Source organism: Curcuma longa, chromosome 2, assembly GCF_044706935.1.
Source record: "Curcuma longa cultivar G26 ecotype Majalengka, Jawa Barat chromosome 2, ITB_CL_G26_1.1, whole genome shotgun sequence".
Taxonomy (NCBI): domain Eukaryota; kingdom Viridiplantae; phylum Streptophyta; class Magnoliopsida; order Zingiberales; family Zingiberaceae; genus Curcuma; species Curcuma longa.
Window position 1 is genome coordinate 5,450,118 of NC_133862.1, and position 21,032 is coordinate 5,471,149.

Genomic DNA, 21,032 nt, shown 5'->3' on the forward strand with positions numbered 1-21,032 from the left:
ATTGTCAAGATGGTTTTCATGAATAGAAATATTTTTGACATCAAACTGTCAAAAAATGCACAGCCAATGGCATACTGATATTAAGCAAAATTTCATTACGTCAATATTAAGCAAAATTTCATGTTGTAATACACTTCTTCCATTGAAGCAAACGTGCATTCAGAATATTTTCCTTTTCCGCTCAAATTCTCCTCCCAGTAGCTAGCATGTAGTGATAACATTGCAAACAAACTATACCATCCATGTCCCTTGCAACTCTATATATTTGCAACTCATCTACATCACTTAAACAGTGTAGTGTTGCTGCATGTTATCCATATCCAGCCCCTTCAGCTTCGCCACAGAATCAACGTGCCCCTTCAGCGTGTGCAGCTCCCTTAGTCTGTATCAAACAACAGCGATTCAAATTTAAATTCCAATAGTCCAAAAGCGCGACCACACAATGTTCAATGTTGCCCTGAAACAGATTGGTTACCGAGCAACTTCGGCACGTCGCTTGGCCTGCTCCGCGATTTCCGACAACTCCCGGTAGCTGCACTCATCGCCGAAGAGTTCGGAGGTGTTGGCTGTCTTGAGGCCATGAAGGGTGCGTTGTGCCGTCGCCCATTGCGCCTCCCTCTCTTCCTTTCCGTAATCCTTCTTCGTGGTGAAAGCAGTCTGCATCCATCATGATGCATGGATTAATTGTAAAGACCAGTATCCCCGACCGGGTTTGCTTAAAAACCCTCTCTTTGTTTAACCAAATTGTCAATTACCTTGTTGTCGAGCAGGTTGGCCCAGGCCTTGCCACTAAGAGCGTAGCGGATAATAAACTTGAGTATGTCAAGCGGGAAGTAGGTAATCAAGCTGTAGATCCAGATCACTGCAGCCCATCCCCATCCCATTCCTTGGATCCTAGCAAAGCTCCATGAAGCATACACCGCGATTACGGTAGCCAACTGATCAGTTGTGCGGTCGTGATGACATCAGTGATCAATTGGTACGTAGGAATATTGATTGATGGAAACAAAAACAAAACAATACAAAACTTATTGGAGGAGCAAGATGGATTACTAGTTGGGCAATAAGGAATGCAGTCACGAGGAGAAGACCCGGGCGTTCCACGAAAGACCAACTCCTGGACCTGGTCACGAAGATGAGTGCTTGGCTGATGATGCTCACTTGGAGATACAGAGCTGCCATTAACTCGTGGGGGCTATCTCGGATCGCCCTCACGCCAAACTTTTCCTGTTTAATTTTGATATAGAACATGAAATAGAGTAGGCAACTGCAGATGAAATTAATTTGGTGTTGGCTAAGTGTATACTCACCGGGAAGAAGTCTGTGTCATGGGCAAGGTAGAAGAAGACGACTGTCATTATGGCAAGGTAGGTACCGAGGACGATGCCGGTGGCGAAGATTTCCCAGAGCTTCCATGAGTCGGGCAAGGGGGAGGGCTTCACTCGATCCTTGGAGATGGTCATGATGGTTCCATCGTTGAGGATGGCAATGATGAGCACCATGAAGGGGGAGAAATCGAAGCGCCATATGAGTGCGATGAGCAAGAAGCCGAGGACGACACGGATGGTGATGGACACTGCGTAGATTGTGTAGTTCTTCATCCGCTGGAAGATGGCGCGGCTTGTCAGCACGGCGCTGACGATCACACTCAAACCTGGTTCGGTCAGCACGATGTCGGATGCGCTCCGAGCGGCGTCTGTCGCGTCCGCCACCGCAATGCCGATGTCGGCCTTCTTCAGAGCTGGCGCGTCGTTCACGCCGTCACCGGTCATTCCGCATATGTGCTTCCTATCCTGCAGCCTCTTCACGATCTCGTACTTGTGCTCTGCGACAGAGAAATGTAATCTGGCACCAGTTCTATTTTGCAGTATTTAATTATTTCCAACAATTGGCGAACTCTGAATTAATTACCTGGGAAGACTCCGGCAAAGCCATCAGCTTTCTCAATGAGCTCGTCGATGTTGACTCCACTAACTTCGCTGTTCTTGTCTCCGAGAAGGGTGGAGGATGGGTACATGTTAGTTCCCATGCCAAGCCTGCGCCCTGTTTCCTTGCCAATAGCGAGCTGGTCGCCGGTGATCATCTTCACGTTGACGCCGAGGTTAAGAGCGCGGCGTATGGTCTCAGCGCTGTCGTGTCTTGGGGGGTCAAAGAGGGGCAAGAGGCCCATGAATTGCCATGGTCCACCCGCGCTCTCCTTGCTAGCTTCAGGAACCTCCTGCCTGGCGACGCCGAGAGAGCGAAGGCCGCGGTCCGCGAACTTGTTGATCGCGTCGTGGACCTTCTTCTTCATCGCGTCGTTCAGATTGCATAGGTCAATGATCTGCAACGTAGACAACCGTGTGTTGGTTACTATATAAAAATAAAGTTCTGGCTCGATCCTAATCTATAAGCAAAAGATGGAAGGCAGTGGAGTGTACTTGTTCAGGTGCTCCCTTGCTCGATCTGTGCCATTTGCCATTGGAGTCAATGTAGGTGTTTGCAGTCCGCTTGTCAACCGGATTAAATGGCAGGAAGTGAACTTCATTGATATCTGCACGAGCCTGCAAACAGAAGGATTATGAAAATCATCAAGAATTGTATGAAGGAGATGACCAAGTTTAGTGGAGAATTTTAGTTCCCTGACGAAACAGAGCATATATAGTAGCTGCATAAGACGCAATCAAAAGTACCTCCTTGGGGTCAGCCAACATGTTGACAATGGAAGCATCTATCGCGTCCTGATTCTCCACTCTCGAAGCCCTAGCAGCATGCAGGATCACCATATCCTTATCCACGTCATCGGAAAATACCTAAAACAAACCGATCACATTATGTAAGAACCAAATTTGTGTTTTTTTATTGTTTGAATTAATATGATCATGCAATTCTAAGAACGACAAATTATGTTTTGGCTGAGGCATTATATATATACCTCGATGAGGTTGCTGTCCACGGTGAGCTTATTGAGTGTGAGTGTTCCGGTCTTGTCGCTGCAGAGCACATCCATGCCAGCCATCTCCTCGATGGCGGTCATTCTCTTGGTGATAGCCCCTTGCTCCGACAGCCGGTGGGACCCAATGGCCATGGTGACCGACAGCACTGTGGGCATGGCGATGGGGATTCCACCAATGAGCAGAACGAGGAGGTTGTCGATGCCGTCACGGTAACGACGGTGCTGGATCGGGTACATGACGATGATTTCGATGACCATGCCAACGGCGATGGAGCAGATGCAGAAGTTGCCGATGGCGGTGAGCACCTTCTGGAAATGGCCGACGTTGTTGGTGCTATCGACGAGGTGAGCCGCCTTGCCGAAAAAGGTGTGCACGCCTGTAGCAATGACGACAGCCTCGATTTCTCCCTGCTTGCAGGTGGATCCAGAGAACACCTCGCCTCCAGGGTGTTTGGTGACTGGGAGGGACTCTCCGGTGAGGGCGGACTGGTCGATCTTAAGAGGGTCACCTTCCAGCAGCCGGGCGTCGGCGGGGATTATGTCACCTAACTTGATGCTGATAATGTCGCCGGGGACGAGGATGGCGGCCTCCTGCTCTGACCATTTGCCATCCCTCAGCACCTGCGCCAAAACGCAACCCCACTCTTGAGGATCTGCCTAAGAACAATAAGACAAATTTTTCAATAATATATAACCTTGGTTTTGGGAGCGAGGCCAGCCATGAGTGCAGCGGCGGCATTGCCGGCGTTGTTCTCCTCGATGAAGCTGATGGTGGAGTTGATGAAGAGGAGCACCACGATGCCGATAAAGTCTTGCCAATCCGGTGCTTCACCCTGCAATGTTTTACACGATCACAATATTTAAAATTGTAGCTAATTTCATGGTAAAGTTTTAATGCATATATCTGTCTTATTTAGGAGGCAGCCTTGAGCCTTTCAATTTATTACCCCTCCATTGTCCAAAACAATGGCCATAATGGCAGCACACTCCATCACCCACGAGAGCGGATTCCACATGAACCCTAAGAACTTGAGAAACTTGCTTTCCTGACACAATGTTATTAATTAATTTCATATATAATTCAGTTTCAATAATTAAAGGCCAATCATATCGTTTAATCCGGGAAAAATGCATTGACCTAAAACTCTGCAAACGAATAGGAAAAGAGAACCTTTTTCTCCTCGAGCTTATTGGGTCCAAATATTTGCAGTCGCTTCTCCCCTTCTGCGGAGGTGAGCCCCTCTGGGCTACATTTCAGTTGCTTAAATACCTCATCCACTGGAATGCTCTCCTGAACACGCAAATCAATAGCGAAATCGATCGAATGCACATGAACAAAATTTTAACGAATCAAATCGATGATCGAGCGACTCAGTTACCAGATCCACGGTTTCATTCTTGATCTGCTCCAATCCTCCTTCCGTGGCCATTGGATATGAGCCGATGACTGAATTTTTCCTTCAAATTAAACTCTCATGCACAAGATTATTACAAAACAAAGCTGCTTGCAAATTCAATTGAAGTAAAGGATGAGGAGAGCCTTGAGTGCCGGCCTATTATGCAATAATTGAATCTTACTATCCCTCTCTCTCACACGCACAGGGCGCGGAGAGGAGGCGGCTACTCTCGGATTTTTCTTTTCTTTTTTATTCTTTCATTGTTAAGGTGGGAGGGAGGTATTTATGGGCGTGCGAGGAATCCATGCGATGACATGTAGAGCGTCGCGTGGTCGGAGGGAGCATGGCAAAAGCTAAGCCACTGCAAATTTATAGTAATCCCATAATAATATCCCTCACGAGATTGTATTATCACGTTTCAATAATAGTAATCATATTAATAGAAATGCTAGTATTACTATTACCCTACCGTTTCAATAATAGTAATCCAAGCTAATATTTCTCACCAACAAAGAAATTACTGATTATGTGATTTTATGTACAAAGGAGAAGATCACTTTATCTATTTTGATTGGATAATTAGAAAGGCTACCTACTTGTGTTAATTAGATCATTAGAGATATTTTATAAAAAACTAAATTGTTTTTTTAATTAAATTTTTTCTGTTATTGTTTTTAGGTCGCTCCCAGCCAGCTTTTAATACTAATTTAAATCATGAGGATATTTTTATATAAAATTGTTTTAAAAAATTTCATTTTGATTTTAACATTAAAAAGGCACCCTACTTGCTTTTTCTTTCTGAAAATGCTTCACTAAACAAGCCATCGAAATCTAGAAATATTTACAATCAATATACCGATTTTGGGTGCATGGATGTACCCCTTTAAATCCATCTAGTCCACAGCAAACAGCTCGCGGTAATGACGTCCCAAATCTGTTGATGGCTGAGGTTTTGTTAAAAAACTTATGAGGGTGAATAGGCCTACCAAAATGGCCTATCTAGTCCGTAGTAACGACTACGGTAAAGACACGTCAAATCTGTTGATAGCTGGGTACTTTAGGGGTGTAATCGAACCGAGCTGAGCCGAACAGTAAGAGGCTCGAGCTCGAGCTCGGTTCGTTTTTCCTAAGCTCGAGTTCGGCTCGAGTTCGATTCGAGCTTTAATTCTTAAGCTCGAGCTCGGCTCGTAATGAAATTAAATAGTTCGTGAACGGCTCGAGCTCGGCTCGAAAAAGGCTCGTTTTAAAGTTAAATGAATTCAGTTCGAGCTTGGTTCGAAAATAGCTCGTTTAAAAGTTAAACGAGCTTAGTTCGAACTTGGCTCGTTAATATATAATATTTATAATTCATGTAATATATATATATATATATATATATATATATATATATATATATATTCGCGAATCTCTTAACAAACACGTTCGTGAGCCTTAAACGAACATGTTCGCGAACACGTTCGTGAGCCTTTAAACGAACATGTTCGCGAGCTCACGAACCAAATACTATTAAGCTCGAGCTCGACTCGATAATATTTTCGAGCTCGAAATCAGGCTCGAGCTCGGCTCGTTAACTTAATCGAACGAACTCAAACGAACTTTTTTTCGAGCCGAGACTCGAATAGCTCGTGAGCAGCTTGGCTCGTTTACACCCCTAGCTGCACATGCTTATCAGTTCGATTGTTTGCTTCCAATTAGCCTTGTCTTTTTTTTTTTTTTGGGTTCGCTCGCCTTGCATTATATTAAAAGTATACCACCCTTATGTTATGTGTTGAGATTTGTGAGGCAAAACTGTTCTGTTGGGATCGACTATCGACGCCAAGCTACTCATATTTTCAGGATTTATCCATAGGATGATGGGACAATTGGGAAAAAATTTTAATGCCTAAAGCTTTTCGGATGTTTAGATCTGTCAAATCTAATCTACTCTGACAACGATCTGTTAACGATTTTAGATGATTCTTTACGATCCAAGCGTTTGAAAACGATCTGGAGCGTCTAGATTCTATTGACGTGAACTCCATCTTGATCCGTATCGACAACGACTCATGCTGACCTGGAATGGATATCTGGGCGTTCGAAATAAATCTGGGCACCTAAAGTATAGGGCACTTGGAATGGATCCAAACACCTAGAGTCTATCGAGTTCGGGAACCTGGAACAATTCCAAATGCTTGAAATGGTCAACTTCATGTGTTGACCATTTTCCTCTTCCGTTCTACTTTGTCATCTTGCATAGTCTTCTTTCTAACTTCTTGTATCTCGAATGCATCGAGCTCCTCGTATCTCGGATGCACCGATCGAGCTCGTTGGCTCCTTTCCCAATGCTCTTTCTCGCTAGCCTACGTCTTCTGCTAAGGTTTGTCATCTGAAACATGTGTGTTCTTCCTAAGTTTCTATATACTTAGACACACACATCAAATATAATAAGGATCAAATTTCAAATTTATTGACCACATATTAAAACTCTACTATGTACGTACTAACAATCTCTTTGTGATCAAACTAAGTTTAAAATTAAGATAAATTACTAATAATAATAATAAATAAATAAATAAGCGTAATGCAATAAAAATATTCTCACTCCCCTTGTATTTATATTTAATTTATGTTTAATTTTTAATTTTCTATTACTTCCCTTTTACAATAGTAAAAAAACTAAAATTTTAAAAAAAAATTTGATACTAATTATTCAAATCATAAAGATTTTTAAAATGTTTATCATATATAGAGCATAATATTCTTAATCATGAAAAATTAATTTTCATTAAAAATTTATTTTAATTAATTTATTAATTTCAAAATACATGATTTTTTTATAATTATTAAAAAATATTCAATCGTTCAAAAATTTTAAAATTTTATGTGTTGATAGAAAACATATAATATTTTCATAGCAAAATAATTTTTATAAAAATTTCATACAGAATATTCTAAAGAATTATTTTAAAATATGGAGTCACCATAAACTAAAAGGAAAAAATTTTCTTAATAGACTATTCTATTAAAAAAAATTTAAATAGTTAAAATTGATTTTAGAACTCAAAGTAAATTTAAACCTATTATATTTAGAGTTTAAGATTTAGAATTTTTTTTTTAAAATGAACTATTTTGATACTTTTCTAATTTAACCCTTGAAATTTTAATAATTATATTTTGTTCATTTATACAATTTATCTGAACCAGTAGAAAATTTTTTTAAGGATGATATTGAAAAACTACCTGATCTCTTAGTTTAAAATTTTTTATATTCTTCTTTAGGATGTGTACTAAAAAATTTATTTTCTAACTTAAGATTTATTCTTTTTAATTTCATGTATTTCTTTCTAACTTTATATAATGACCTAGATAACATTTTAATTGCATTATAAAGTTGATCAAAAGGTAAGTTATGTACCTCACTTATCGTTTCAGATTCGTCGGTTGAGGATTCCCTTGCACTATTGCTTTTGTTACTTGATCCCACTTCTGACTCTTCTTCTTGCATTGGCATCAATGCAAACTTCACTATTTGTTCTGATTATGAATCTTCTTAAGAATCATCCTAAATTGCTTTTAGATTCTTTTGTTTGAGCTTCATTTTTTTTACCTTTTTCTTTGATTATCTTCTTAAATTTGAGACAGTTATTCTTGATGTAATCTTCCTCATCAACCTTATTATTCTTTTCTCCTTTATTCTTAACAATCTTGAGGTCGGTTTTTTTTTATCAAAGTTGTTAAAAAAATAATTTTTTTATTTTTCTTACCAGATAAGCTTCTTCATCTTTATCCATTGAAGATTTCGAATCTGACTCACTGCATGGGCAAAGCATCTAGGATCAACAGATGGTCAGTTCGAGGAGCCCGAGAGCATGGACTGTGTAAAAGTCGTAAACCAAATTGCAGAGGAGAACTGGTCGTGATACACCGCCGACGAAGCTACATTGTTAAGGGGCCACCTTCTAAAAAAAAAGTACCCTATCAAGGTGGAGGCTGAGGGAAAAGTTGGACCTCTCCCCAACCAAGAGTGTTTTCCAGAAGTCGCACGGCAAGATTCTAGGAGCTCCTACAAATCTTCCTGACACACTTACCACATAAATTCTCTAGACACAACAACTGGAGCTAAAAAAGAAAATAATTAAGAGTTGTGGGATTAAGAACCAACAAAAAGATAATAGGGGTACTCTTTAGAGCACCCTATCAACGTTGCTCTGCTCGTTAATAACATCTAAAAGAATATTTAAAAAACATGTGGCAAGATCCCTGGAGCATCCGTACAAATCTTCCCTCCACGTCATCTATGAGAAATTATTAACGTTCCATGTCATGTGGAGAGAAAATAATTAAAGTGTTATTAAGAACCAACAACAAGGTAATAGTGCTCTTTAGATAACAATCATAAAATTGTACAAGTCAAACAAAATGGAATGTGTTAGTTAGAATACTTATATATTATCCTTTTATTATATAGGAAGATGATAAAGGAGGACAGACATGAGACATTTTGTAAATTTTTTATTTTCTCAACGAACTTTTTTGTCCTACATCAAATGTCAAATTCTATCTAAAGGTCAACTACTAACTAAGAAAGGTTACAGTCTTTATTTAAGAGATATTCAATCTAGTGATGCTGACAGAGTTTGAGAGTTTTTAAATCGTGGTGATCATAGAGTGTTTAAACTATTTAAACTAAAATATACATTTTATTTCCCCATCAATTGCAGAAATGGCCTTCAACTAACACCCTAGTTCATAACCAGGACAGGACAGGACTGTCCCAATGTGTATTTTCTCGGTTTATAAATTGGCAACCATTCATGCTGCAAGGGGGCATCCTCAAACTCATACTGAAACACAAAATTATCTTTCAGAGAGTTGAGTGAAGACGATGGATAATTGTAGCAACGATGGCAGCAGCACCGCCACCAATACTACCGACGATCTTCCTGCTCACGACCAGCAAATCCTCTTGGAAACGTTCACCTGCGCCATCGCTTTGTTCCTGACGTTGACTTTCCTCATCGCAGCCTGTCAGAATCGATTGTGGCACAAAAATAGGTTCATTCATTTCTTACTCAAGATCATGGATGAGCCCCTCGTATATCTCTTAAATCAATCGCTCTATCTCGTCCTCGTCTTTCCCTTCCGGAACGACCTTTACTTCCTCTGGGCGGTGCTCCTCTTAATCGGCTTCGAGTCCGCCGGTTGCATCTCCGGCTATAGCCTCTCTAACCCCCAAACCGCAAAGACGATGTACTCCATGTTCTTCGTCAACAACCTCATCGTCGGTCTCTTCATCGGGTTTTTCTCCAACGGGTCCAAGTTCCGCGTTCACCTCTGGGTTCTTTGGACCTTAATCACGTTAAAGATGGCAGAGCGGTGGTTGAGCTTCGTCTCTGCCAGGCGAGCCTATGGGACGAACATGGTCGACGTCGTCTCCGACTACATGCAGTACGAGCATACGCTGAGCTCGCCGGACGAGGTGGACGCAGCCACTCTGCAAGGGTACAAGTACCTCGTGCACGGAGAAGCAGCGGCCAAGTTCAACATCAGCGGCGATTATCAGGTGCGCATCGACGTAGAGAACCAAAGACTCGTAACCGTCGACAAGATCTGGCGATGCAAGACCGGCTTGCTCAGCCCGGGAAGTGACCGGCTCAAAGACCTGTGCCTCTCCTTCGCCTTGTTCAAGCTGCTACGGCGAAGTTTTGCTCGTTCCCCGGTGGCCGAGTCTGAGCGACCGAAGACTCGCGACTTGGTGTTTCGCGGGATCCTAGCAGAGGACGACGACGGGGACAGAGCCTTCGCAGTGGTGAAGGCTGAGCTAGGGTTCCTTAGAGACATCGTCCACACCAAGTACCCCATCATCTTCGGCGGCGGATTCCCAACTGCTAACTTCATCATATGCGTCTCCGTTCTCGGCGTCATGGGGTGGCTCAGCAAGGTAGTTTACCACGACTACCACCATCCCCCACCAGATGAGATGGTGAATTACGTGGGGAAACACAACGTCGATCTCAATATCACCTACCTTCTCCTGGGCATGATCCTGGCCATGGAGGTCATTGAATTCCTCACTTATTTATTCTCCGACTGGGCAAAGGTGATGCTGGTATGCGGCCATGTCCAAGGCTCTTGGCTTCTCAAACATGTTTCTCTATCCAAAATGCTCAGGTTCATCTGCACGCCCACTTTTTCACAAGCTCTGTGCAGTGACATTGGCCAGCACTCGCTCCTCGACGCCTCCAGGTCCTCGTGTGTCAAGCTTCCACCCGAAGTGAAGACGGCGATTGCTACTTCCCTCCGTGAAAGTCGAGGGAACCTGTCTACTGGCGGATCATCTCTGCAGAGGAATGGGGTTAGTGAAGCTTTGGGCTGGGCGTGCAAGCTTCCTACTCTCCTCCACACCATAATGGTTTGGCACATCGCCACGCACTACTGTGAGCTGATGAAAGGCGATCCATCAGAGAAGAGTAGTGCTCCGACAGAGGAGATGCTGCGACGCAACAAACTGACTGCAAATGCATTGTCGAAGTATTGTGCTCACTTGTTGGTTTCTGCCCCAGATCTATTGCCGATCAGTGCTAGGCACGATGCAAAGCTTGTGCACAAGAAAATAGTGCGTGAGACGAGGAAGTTCATGGGAGGAGCCAAAACACGGAGGGACAAATATGGCCGGATGAACCAGCAGGTGGGGGGTGATCGGCGTGAAGAAACTGTCATTGAGATGGGATCGAGATTGGGAAGACAGCTTGGATCGATAAGCTTATATGAAAGATGGAAGGTGCTAGCAGAATTGTGGGCAGAATTGTTGTTGTATCTCGCTCCGACTGATAACCCTAATGCACACTTGAAGAAACTTGAAGATGGAGGAGAGTTTATCACGCAGGTGTGGATTCTTCTGTTCCATGCAGGAATTCTTAAGCAGCCATTAATGGCTACTACCAATATTAATGATGTGTGAGCATGTGTATCAGTTGGATTGTTTGTTTGTTTGTTTTCAGTTAAGAAAATTAAGATGGTGTAGTGGTAAGTATTCTACTGTGTGGAGAATATGTATCTTTCAATAAGTATGAACTGCTAAATTAATAAATATCTACGTGGTGTACGTGTGGTTTTTTTTTTTTTTTTGGCTATATATGCATGCATATGTTTTTGTTCGATGCAAACACTTTGCAAAAAAAATATAATCCACCACTCAATGGTTTTACATAATCGATTCCATGATTATATGTAAGAAGGTAAATAAAAAAACTACAATTAATTACTACAGAAGAGACATTGTCTCGGCTTCATCAAGATTCGATCCTTGTCCACTTTAATAAGTTACTCCCATACTAATTAACCAACTCATTTATGTCTTAAAAATAAAAATGTACATAGAGATCGATGTAAACAAATCAAGGCAAATCAAGATTTATAGTATACAACCTTGTTTGATTAAGAAAATCTGGGTTAAGTCCTGGTTTATTTATATATATATATATATATTTATAAATTTGATGAAATGATATTGTTCACAATAGTTTTTTAATGAACATTAATTTTAAATATACAGGTATTCAAGTTTATTATTTAATTTAACAAATTATTTAAATTTATTTATTTAATTCTATATTGAGTTTTACATAGCCCAACACCAAATACATTTAATTCATTTACTATATATATTGAGTCATCAATAAGAAATTAATTTTTAATTAATATCCTAGACTTATCTTTGTCATCGTTAGCTCGGACCTCGCGACATTTGGGATCACTCGGAAGCATTCAACCAACGGCATCCCATTTAGACTTTGAAAGTTCAATTGGAAGCTCCACAATCGACGACTCTAGGGGTTGGAAAAATATCAAAATTTTCAATATTTGTGCATATCATACTAATATATACCAAACATATATTGAATTAATGGTATACCAAAAATTTTCGTATGGTATTATATTATACCAAACTTTTCAGTATTGATATCGATATGAGATTTAATATTTCGGTATGGTATATACCATACCGATATCGAAATTTTAATATGAACGATATAAAATTTATACCATATCGAAAATTCAGTATATCAAAGTTTCAATATATCAAAATTTTGATACAATATCGATTTATATTTTCTTTATACTGAAATTTTTAGTATGGCATGGTATTAAAAAATTCAATATGGTACGGTATACAATTTGATACGGCGAACTCCAAGTGGCATTCAGCCCAATGGGTCAACTGTCGGACCGACCCAGCACCCCGATCTAACCCCTTCGGTCACTCGACCTCGGCCAATCTGGCTTCCTCGGTCACTCTGCCTCGCTCTCGGCCAATCCGGCTTCCTCGATCACTCCGCCTCGCTCTCGGCCAATCCGGCTTTCCGTGGTCACTCCACCTCGCTCTCGACCAATCCGACCTCCTTAGTCATTCGGCCTCGATTGTGGTCAGTCTGGCCATCTCGGTCACTCGACCTCGGCCACTCTAACTTCAACCATCCTGGTCTCTCAGCCTCAATAAACTCGACCACCCTACCTGATTCCAACTTGGTCCCACTTGACCATGCTCAGTAACAGAAGACGACATAATAAGTAACCAAACGTGCGAACTCTGCCAAAGGATCAGGACGGTTATTAAGTTGTTAGGCCTGGTTCCCTAGATCCTGTCGTGTCTCTGCCTACGACTAAAAGGCAAGGGTAATTGGCACGGCCGAGCCAGGTGGTTACAAGGATTACAGACTCGGTTCCCTAGATACTATATTATCGGCTTACTTGTCAGTAATTCACAGAATATGTCTCCTCAGACACAATAGCAGCCTGCCCTCGTATCAACAGGAATGTTCCTTTTGGTGATTATATAAGCTCCCCTGCAGGTATATATGAAAGTCTCTCTCTCAATTCCAGCTACTTTATATACTTCATCTTCCTCATTTCTTCTTTTGCTCCTTGCTAATTTGAGCATCAGAGTGGGTTACTGGGAATCCTCGACACCCTGCTAACCTCTATGCTCAGCTTCTTTTCCTCAGGCTCCCTCCCCCACGAGATCCACATCGTTGAGGTGGCAGATTATTGACAGGTGGTTTGACCGTCCACGACATCCAGCCGAAACACAACCCTTAGACGACTCGACTCTGGGCAGTCGGCAACTCGGCTGCTTCAACCTCGCGACACTTGGTGCTCCAGCAATCGTCTTTCTATCCAAGAACACTGCTTTGGACAATCTAAAAGATCGGTATAACCAATTCAGTCTGACTGTTTGAGATTATCAATTCAAATTATTTTGACAAATAAATCTAAATTGATTTTTTATAATTTCAATTCATAACATCTCTATCATCTCGACAATTAGATTGTGGAATATACATACAAACCATATCTAGAAGTCCAAAAAGCATCCATGCTCGAATTGCTATATGTTTTGGATCCTGTGGTTTCCAAATATCTTTCACCCGTTTGACTGTAGACAAGTCTTCCTCCGACTGGTTCCTGTCAACCTCTTCTAGAATGGAGTGGTGCTGCAATTCTCATCACAAGGTTTACTTTTCGCCCAAAACAATAACTAAGTTTAGACCTATATTTTCTTCCGAGTACAAGAAGTTCAGGCCATTTTATCATCACTCGCATAACACCGCATAATTAAGGCGGAGCCAAGGGTGACCAAGTCAAGATCTGAATTTTCCTGGGCCAGTGTGTAGGAAGGGTTCGAAGCTTCAACCCTAAGAAATTGTTGTCATCTTCCTTGTAGATGTTAAGAAACTCTAATTTTCTTTGAGAAAGGGATGTATATATATATATATATATATATATATATATATATATATATATATATATATATATATATATATATATATATATATATATATATATATATATATATCCACCAAAAAAAAAAGAATTACTTATCCTTTTGGCTGCTTATCTATTATAACTTGTGGTACATTAGAGAGTTTAACTTTGTGGTGATAGACTACTGTTTAAAGTACTTAAACCGAAATATACATTATATTTCCCCTTCAATTACACAATGGCCTTCAACTAACAACCTAGTTCATAACCAAGACAGTCCTAATGTATGTATATTTTTGGTTAATAAATCGGCAACCATACTGACACAAAAAATAAATCTAAGGCTGAAAATAATTCCTAGGAAAAAGGGAAAAGGAATTAAAAAAATAAAGGGAAAAATTCCTTAAAAAAAGAAAATAAAGAAAACAAATATGAGATAGAAGCTTGCGACTGCATGCTCGGTTGCTCATGGCTTACGGCCGTGCGAGGTGGTCATTATACTTGTCAATTTAGATGAGATAAGTTGAATTGATCCGTCTTATTAAATAATTTAGATGAATTAGATTAAATATTTTAAGATGGATTCAAATAGCCTAATTTGTCTAGGTCCACAATCCACGTGGATTGATTCGTGGCGAAATTGGGTTGGTCCGGAAGTTGAAAAATTTTATTTTTTAAAAAAAAAATAAAAATAAAAATAAAAAATTTAATAAATTTGATCCGTTTAAATTGTAATTTAATTTAAAATTTTCAACTTAACTAATTTAAACAGTAATCTAAATTTAAAATTTTTAATAATTTTTTATTTTTTAATAGATTTTTGATATATTTAATTTATAATTTATTTTAAATTAAATTGGATTAGAGATTTTTAATTATGATCCACTAGGTTCTATTATGTGATGAAATTTTAATGGATTCATCTGTTTCGATCTGTTTGACCATTGTAATGATCACGTGGTCGTTTGACCATTGTAATGATCACGTGGGACAACTCACAACTTGCAACCACGCAAGGCTGTCCCAGCTTGCGGTCGTACAAGCACGGAACAGGACGGAGCCGTCATCGCGTTTGAAGGTTGACCGTGGTTGCTCATGGATCACGTGGGGCCGCTCCCGACTTGCGGTCGCCCACAATCGCACGGCATTAGATTGTAGACATGTACGTACACATGTGTATCAGTTCGATTGTTTGCTTCCAATTAGCCTTAGAACATTTAGTTCTCGCCTTGCATTGATCTTAAAAATGAGCATATAATACGTGAAAATTTTAATATGACAAATGAAGATCACATATTAAAATGCAATGTAATATGTTATTATTATATTTTTATACTATATTTCTTATATAGTGTATCATTTTTAATTAAAAATATACTACTCTTATGTTACGTGATGAGATTTGTGAGCAAAACTGGTCTGTTGGAATCGATTATCGACGCTTATTTTTTTTCTATTTTAATTTTACCCACCCTTTGATTTCTATATCAAGCCACCTTGCTCTCTATTCATCCAAAACCATAAATCTTTCTCTGGCAGAAGATCGATTGTTTCACCATTGCAAAACCTCAAATGACTCCACTGCCTCTTCTTCTTGCTCTCATGGTTACGGTTCTGATCACCACGGCGAACTCTCAACGCCTGCTGAGCGATGACGACTGCCAGGTCAGCGGCTACCTCCGGGGCACCGCCGGCCACTGCAACCGTGGCTTCGACTCCGAGTGCTGCGAGGCCGGCCAGAGTTACCCGCAGTACCACTGCTCGCCGCAGGTCACCGGCAGCACCCGCGCCACGCTGACCCTCAACTCCTTCGAGGAGGGCGGCGACGGGGGAGCCCAGTCGGCGTGCGACGGCAGATACCACAGCAACAAGGAGATGATCGTGGCGCTGTCAACGGGGTGGTACGACGGCGGCAGCCGATGCCACAAGAACATCAGTATCAGCGCCAACGGGCGGTCGGTGGTGGCCGAGGTGGTGGACGAGTGCGACTCGGTTAACGGCTGCGACAGCACGCATGACTTCCAGCCGCCGTGCGACAACAACATCGTCAACGCGTCTCCGGCGGTGTGGGATGCACTGGGACTCAGTCAAGACTTGGGAGTGAATCCCATCACTTGGTCGGATGAGAACCCTAGCTCCGTTCCTGCATCATATATATGTGTGAACTTAATTATTAAGTCTCAAATAAACAATATTAGGCAGTGCCTTGAAATGTAATGCTTTAACTAAACAATGAAGGAACATGAACACTCATTTAAACTCTCTCCTCGAAGAATCAACCTTACACATGAGACAATCTTGATTTAGCTGAACAAAGTTAGAACCTGGCTGCTTGTATTCTTTTCTTCATGCTTGAAGGATGAACAAAAAAGGTAAAACCCGTCTTGACTGGGTTCCGTCACGTTGGGATGCGGCCTCCACTATGATCGGCCTCCTGACCATTTGTGGTAAACAGTTGGAGGAAGACTTCTCTGCAGTGAGCTAGTCAAACCGGGTGAATGATGGTCACGACGTAGGAGGGTGTTGCCTGACTTCGCCAGGACTTTTCGAACCCTTGCCTTCTTCTGCAACTCTGTTACCGTTCATAGAATCATAGTACCAAACCACTCAACTCAGCTATGCTCCGGGGGCTGGCTGCTTGTATTCAGTCTATGCAAGACATGCTTTGATCTTTAAAATGATGTATTAACAGTTTTACATATAGAAATTGGCCAGTACAGTCCTCGACCTTTGTCTGATCACACACTTCTTTCTTCTACCATAAATTACTGACTGACTAAAATGTAGGCAATAAAAGATTTCATCCATTTGCCACTGATGGAATAGACTCTAATCATATTGCAGCAGCAAGTACAAAGGGGTTTTTGCGTTGCTTGCTCCAGTGGTGTCTCGCTACCTCGACATCTTACTCTATATAAAATATTACGGATGCTTAATAGATAACCAATACTTACCTTCTTTTGTCCACACCTTTTTTCTTCTCCTGGTTCCTTTTGTAAAGATGTACACATTAATGTATTTTAACTTTGGAGAATTCAATTCAACAAAGATGGGAAGCCTAGTCTGTACAAATATCGAAGATAGAAACAGATTTAAAACAGAATCAAGCAGAGCAAAAAAGCCTTCAACCATCCTGATCCCTGTTTTAGTTATTACACCAGAGGCTAATCAAAAGAAACGTCTTCATAAACATCCACTAAAACCATCAAAACCATGGTTAGAGCACCAAAAGATGGGATATTAGAAATGAGAAATAACCCTAGTTTATTAATATTAAGATTATATATAAAAAGTAAAAGATTATCAACTAAGAGGAATAGAAAATAATTACAAAAGAATACGGTTTTAGAATATTTACAATGGCAGAATTTGTGTAAGCTTCCTAAGGTGAAACCAACCGATTAGGATATCATTAACTATTGTGTCTTATCTGCTCCTTGCAAAAGAATCAATTATATATTCAGATTTTTGGATAAATTGGCTTTGTTCTTATTTTTCATAGTGAATGCAATAGATTGAATGGATATCCCACATCCACCTAAATCTTTTATATCTTCGCTTACATGTCTAGTTTCACAGTTCCAATCATAGTAAACATGCCACCTTTTGACACAGATTATCTGTATGAAAAAGCAACTTCACTTTATGGCATCTTGTAACAAGCAGGAAATGTATGAGAAAGAATGGGGGGTCTAAGGAATCGAGAGATGGCTCAAATATTGCACTAAGTCCAGCAACTATATCCTTATGCATCAAATTTTAATCTTAAATCAAACGTTGGTCATGTATTTTGAATTTTAACTACTGTGTAAAAGACATACCAAGCAATTGTAGGGCAAATTCAATTGATGTTCTAGGCACGTCAAACTTTCCTGTGCTTTCCTTTTGATTTGGTCCAAACTACAATGACAATTTTCTATTAGAAAAGAGAAAAAGTAAAGATAGTAAGTAATCCAGTATAAGTAGTACCTGACTTGCCCATGCTAAATACTCTTTCTATAATACCAAGTTGAGTCTGTGAAGCCCAGAGTGATTGGAACCTTTTAATCTCAAATAGTTTAATTCATTCCTACTTCATCAAAGTTACCATTATAAACCCATCCATGACTACTGTGAACTCATCAATAATTCCAAAAAATTTGGTTTTTTCTATACTGTTTTTTCAGATGTATAGCTAGTAGCTTTGAATATGTCCATTCTCTGTGATTTGCAGACTGCAATAGAGCCTCAGAGCTTGAATGAAAATCACCCTTACCAAAGGCCTTGAAAACTAGGGGATCTGTTAACAGAAGTGGGGTGTTGCCGACATTTAAATTTCTTAACCCAAAATGAATGTTTTTTGCAAGCCTTCTACCCAGATAGGCATCCACTATGCATCCGTAAGTCACAATATCTGGGGTAACCCCCTTATGACTCATGTGCTCAATGCTCAGATGGAGATCCCAAAACATGGACATTCTTGAAAATGTCAAAGCTCTGATATTGAAAGTGGTTATATCAGGTGAGAAACCAGCTTCCAACATGCTTAAAAACTCTCTTTGTAAACTTTTCATTTTGAAATTGGCTGCATAAGATAGCAAAAGCAGATTCCACAGTAGATTACCTAAATTACGCCTCCCAAGTCCTACATCTCGTAAAAACTCACTGAATTTATAGAATTCCCTTTGGTTTATGTATGTGGAAGCCATCGCACGGACGACATCTTTTTCTATTAGAATTCTTGATTTCTTCAAGCGCTGATAAGCTTCTTCCATCTCTTCCACTGAACCATAGATGCTATAATACTTGACAAACGAATTGCCAGTTAGAGAGTCAATCTTGAAACCTCTCAAAACCATTTGCTTCACAGTTTCTTCCATCAATTGAAGTTGACCAGCCTTCCCGAAACAAGAGATGGCCATTGAGTAAACCTGCGGCGTGAAGTCAAAATCTCTTATGGCAATCTCATTAACAATCATATTTATCTCATCAAATTGGTCCATCCGACCATAGGCCTTCATCAAACCCCAGATAACCTCAACACCTGGGACAAATGAACTATTTATGATCTCGGTCCACAAAGTCCGAGCTTGCATAAAAAAGCCATTTTTAGCAAAGGAAAGCATCAAGTCTGAGAGAATATCACAACCAATCTTGAAACCTCTGGATTCCATTTCATGTAGGAGTTGTAGTGCATCCTCAGGCTTTTCGTTTCGGATGGCAGATTTAAGTACATAGGCTAATTCCTGGCTGCTAAGATTTCGAGCGTTCCAGAGCGCCCCACAGATTATCTGCTGCCATTGCATGTGACGAGGGTTTTAATTCAACTATTAAACTAATATATTCAAGAAAAAGAAACAATTTTCGTGTTGATGTTAGATATTATCGACAGACTTTGCTTCAATGATGCATGGAAAGGGTAAAAAAAACGAGATAGAGAGACAGAGAGGGAATGTGACTGTACCTTCCGATCAAGTAATCCTTGACGCGGCAGGGGAGGCCAAGAGCGGCGTAACGAGACTCGAGGAAGGGAAATAGAGGAGGATGCGAAGCGATGGCGAAGCCGGGATTCAGGGTTCTGCATGACATCGCCGTAGTGTGACTGAAGGGATCAGCAAAGTATACCGCTGGGGCCCACGGAAACCCTTCTGTCGTGAGTCCTCCTAACTTACCGAATGACGCCCCAGATTAGGCCACTGAGAGTGGACTCCGTTCCACTAATACTCAATGCCAGGAAGGCTGCTGAAGATGAAGAGCGGACTCCGTTCCACTACACGGAAGCAACATTTTCACAAAGGAATATACGATCTCACCAAAACTCGATACAACTCCCGGCTTCCCTAATCTCCACAGGTAGCAAGATGGAAAGCGACGACTCGATCGCAGCTCATAGGAAGAAGAGGAAGGGAGGGATGCCGACCGACGCGGTTGGCAATACGGGTGGCGACGGCAGCGTTGTGCTGCGGCGACCGACGATCGGCGACGAGTGTGGTCTGTGGAGAGAGTGAGCGACGAAGGAGTAGGAGGAATTTAAAATACCTAAAATCCTTCCTTATCCGAATCGAACCCATTCATAACGATTTCACTTGGTCTAAAATTAATTCCTTCTTAAAATATTTAATTTTAAATTCAATTCAAGCAGAAAAATTAAACGGTTTGAAAATTACAAATAAAGATATTTATTTTAAAAAAATTAATAGAAAAGTAATTATAGCTTTATTTGTTTTATTTGCCATTTGATGCAAACGCAAAAAAAAAAAGTTCATGACATTAAAGGAATAGGGATGATAATAGATTGGATTTGATCATAATTAATATCCCGTATATTTATCATTATTTATTATATTTTTTTCATCTCATCAAATATTCTATTTTTATCATCATACTAATCATAGGATCAAATATTCATTCTCATATTTACTAGGATTAAATTTCTTCTATTTTCTTCTATCTTCATATTTTTTATATTTATTAAAATTAATATCATATAAAATATATATAATTTAATAAAAATAAAATAAAATATTTATAAATTATGAGGAGAGGTCAAGTAAAAAACTATCAGATTTAATTTTATTTTATTTTAATTAGTCATTGGATAAATAAAAGAAATAATTAATAGATTTATATAAATTATTTAATCGAGTATGAATAATTTTATAAAATTTATTTTCATATCGAAATTTGAAAATTTTCATATTTAATTATTTAATCAAATTTAAAAATTCTCTCCATGTTTTAATCCATTTGAGTTGGATATCAAATTCTCCATCAAATTTGAAGAAAATTATCATTCCTACGTTTATGTCATTTCAAATTATAATTCAATTGTGTTCAAATAACGTTTGAACAATTCAAATCGAATTTAAATTTCATTTCGATCAAATATTATATAAACTCGAATCAAAATAATTTATATTTTTAAACTTCTAATCAAATATTACATATATTTTTCAAATTCAAACTCAAATATAATA

General features: G+C 39.9%; 4 protein-coding genes across 4 annotated transcripts; 2 read left to right on the forward strand and 2 right to left on the reverse strand.

Annotated features, from left to right (window-relative positions):
* Positions 1-285: 285 nt before the first annotated feature.
* LOC141822148 (plasma membrane ATPase-like) lies at positions 286-4,365 on the reverse strand. Its single transcript, XM_074709580.1, has 13 exons — positions 4,315-4,365; positions 4,107-4,226; positions 3,883-3,981; positions 3,631-3,768; positions 2,915-3,556; positions 2,673-2,792; positions 2,421-2,543; positions 1,912-2,323; positions 1,311-1,825; positions 1,054-1,227; positions 756-938; positions 476-657; positions 286-382 (listed from the first exon to the last, which is right to left on the reverse strand). The coding sequence occupies exons 1-13, from the start codon at positions 4,363-4,365 to the stop codon at positions 286-288; spliced, it is 2,856 nt and encodes a 951-aa protein (XP_074565681.1).
* Positions 4,366-9,196: 4,831 nt separating this feature from the next.
* Positions 9,197-11,283, forward strand: LOC141821473 (uncharacterized). Its single transcript, XM_074708895.1, has one exon. It carries the CDS (start codon positions 9,197-9,199, stop codon positions 11,270-11,272), a length of 2,076 nt encoding a protein of 691 aa, XP_074564996.1. The 3' UTR covers positions 11,273-11,283.
* Positions 11,284-15,604: 4,321 nt separating this feature from the next.
* LOC141822127 (putative ripening-related protein 1) lies at positions 15,605-16,318 on the forward strand. Its single transcript, XM_074709555.1, has one exon. The coding sequence runs from the start codon at positions 15,649-15,651 to the stop codon at positions 16,291-16,293; it is 645 nt and encodes a 214-aa protein (XP_074565656.1). The 5' UTR covers positions 15,605-15,648; the 3' UTR covers positions 16,294-16,318.
* Positions 16,319-17,833: 1,515 nt separating this feature from the next.
* On the reverse strand, positions 17,834-19,328 carry LOC141821850 (pentatricopeptide repeat-containing protein At3g42630). The gene is made up of 2 exons (XM_074709221.1): positions 18,046-19,328; positions 17,834-17,976 (listed from the first exon to the last, which is right to left on the reverse strand). The coding sequence occupies exon 1, from the start codon at positions 19,227-19,229 to the stop codon at positions 18,198-18,200; it is 1,032 nt and encodes a 343-aa protein (XP_074565322.1). The 5' UTR covers positions 19,230-19,328; the 3' UTR covers positions 17,834-17,976; positions 18,046-18,197.
* Positions 19,329-21,032: the final 1,704 nt, after the last annotated feature.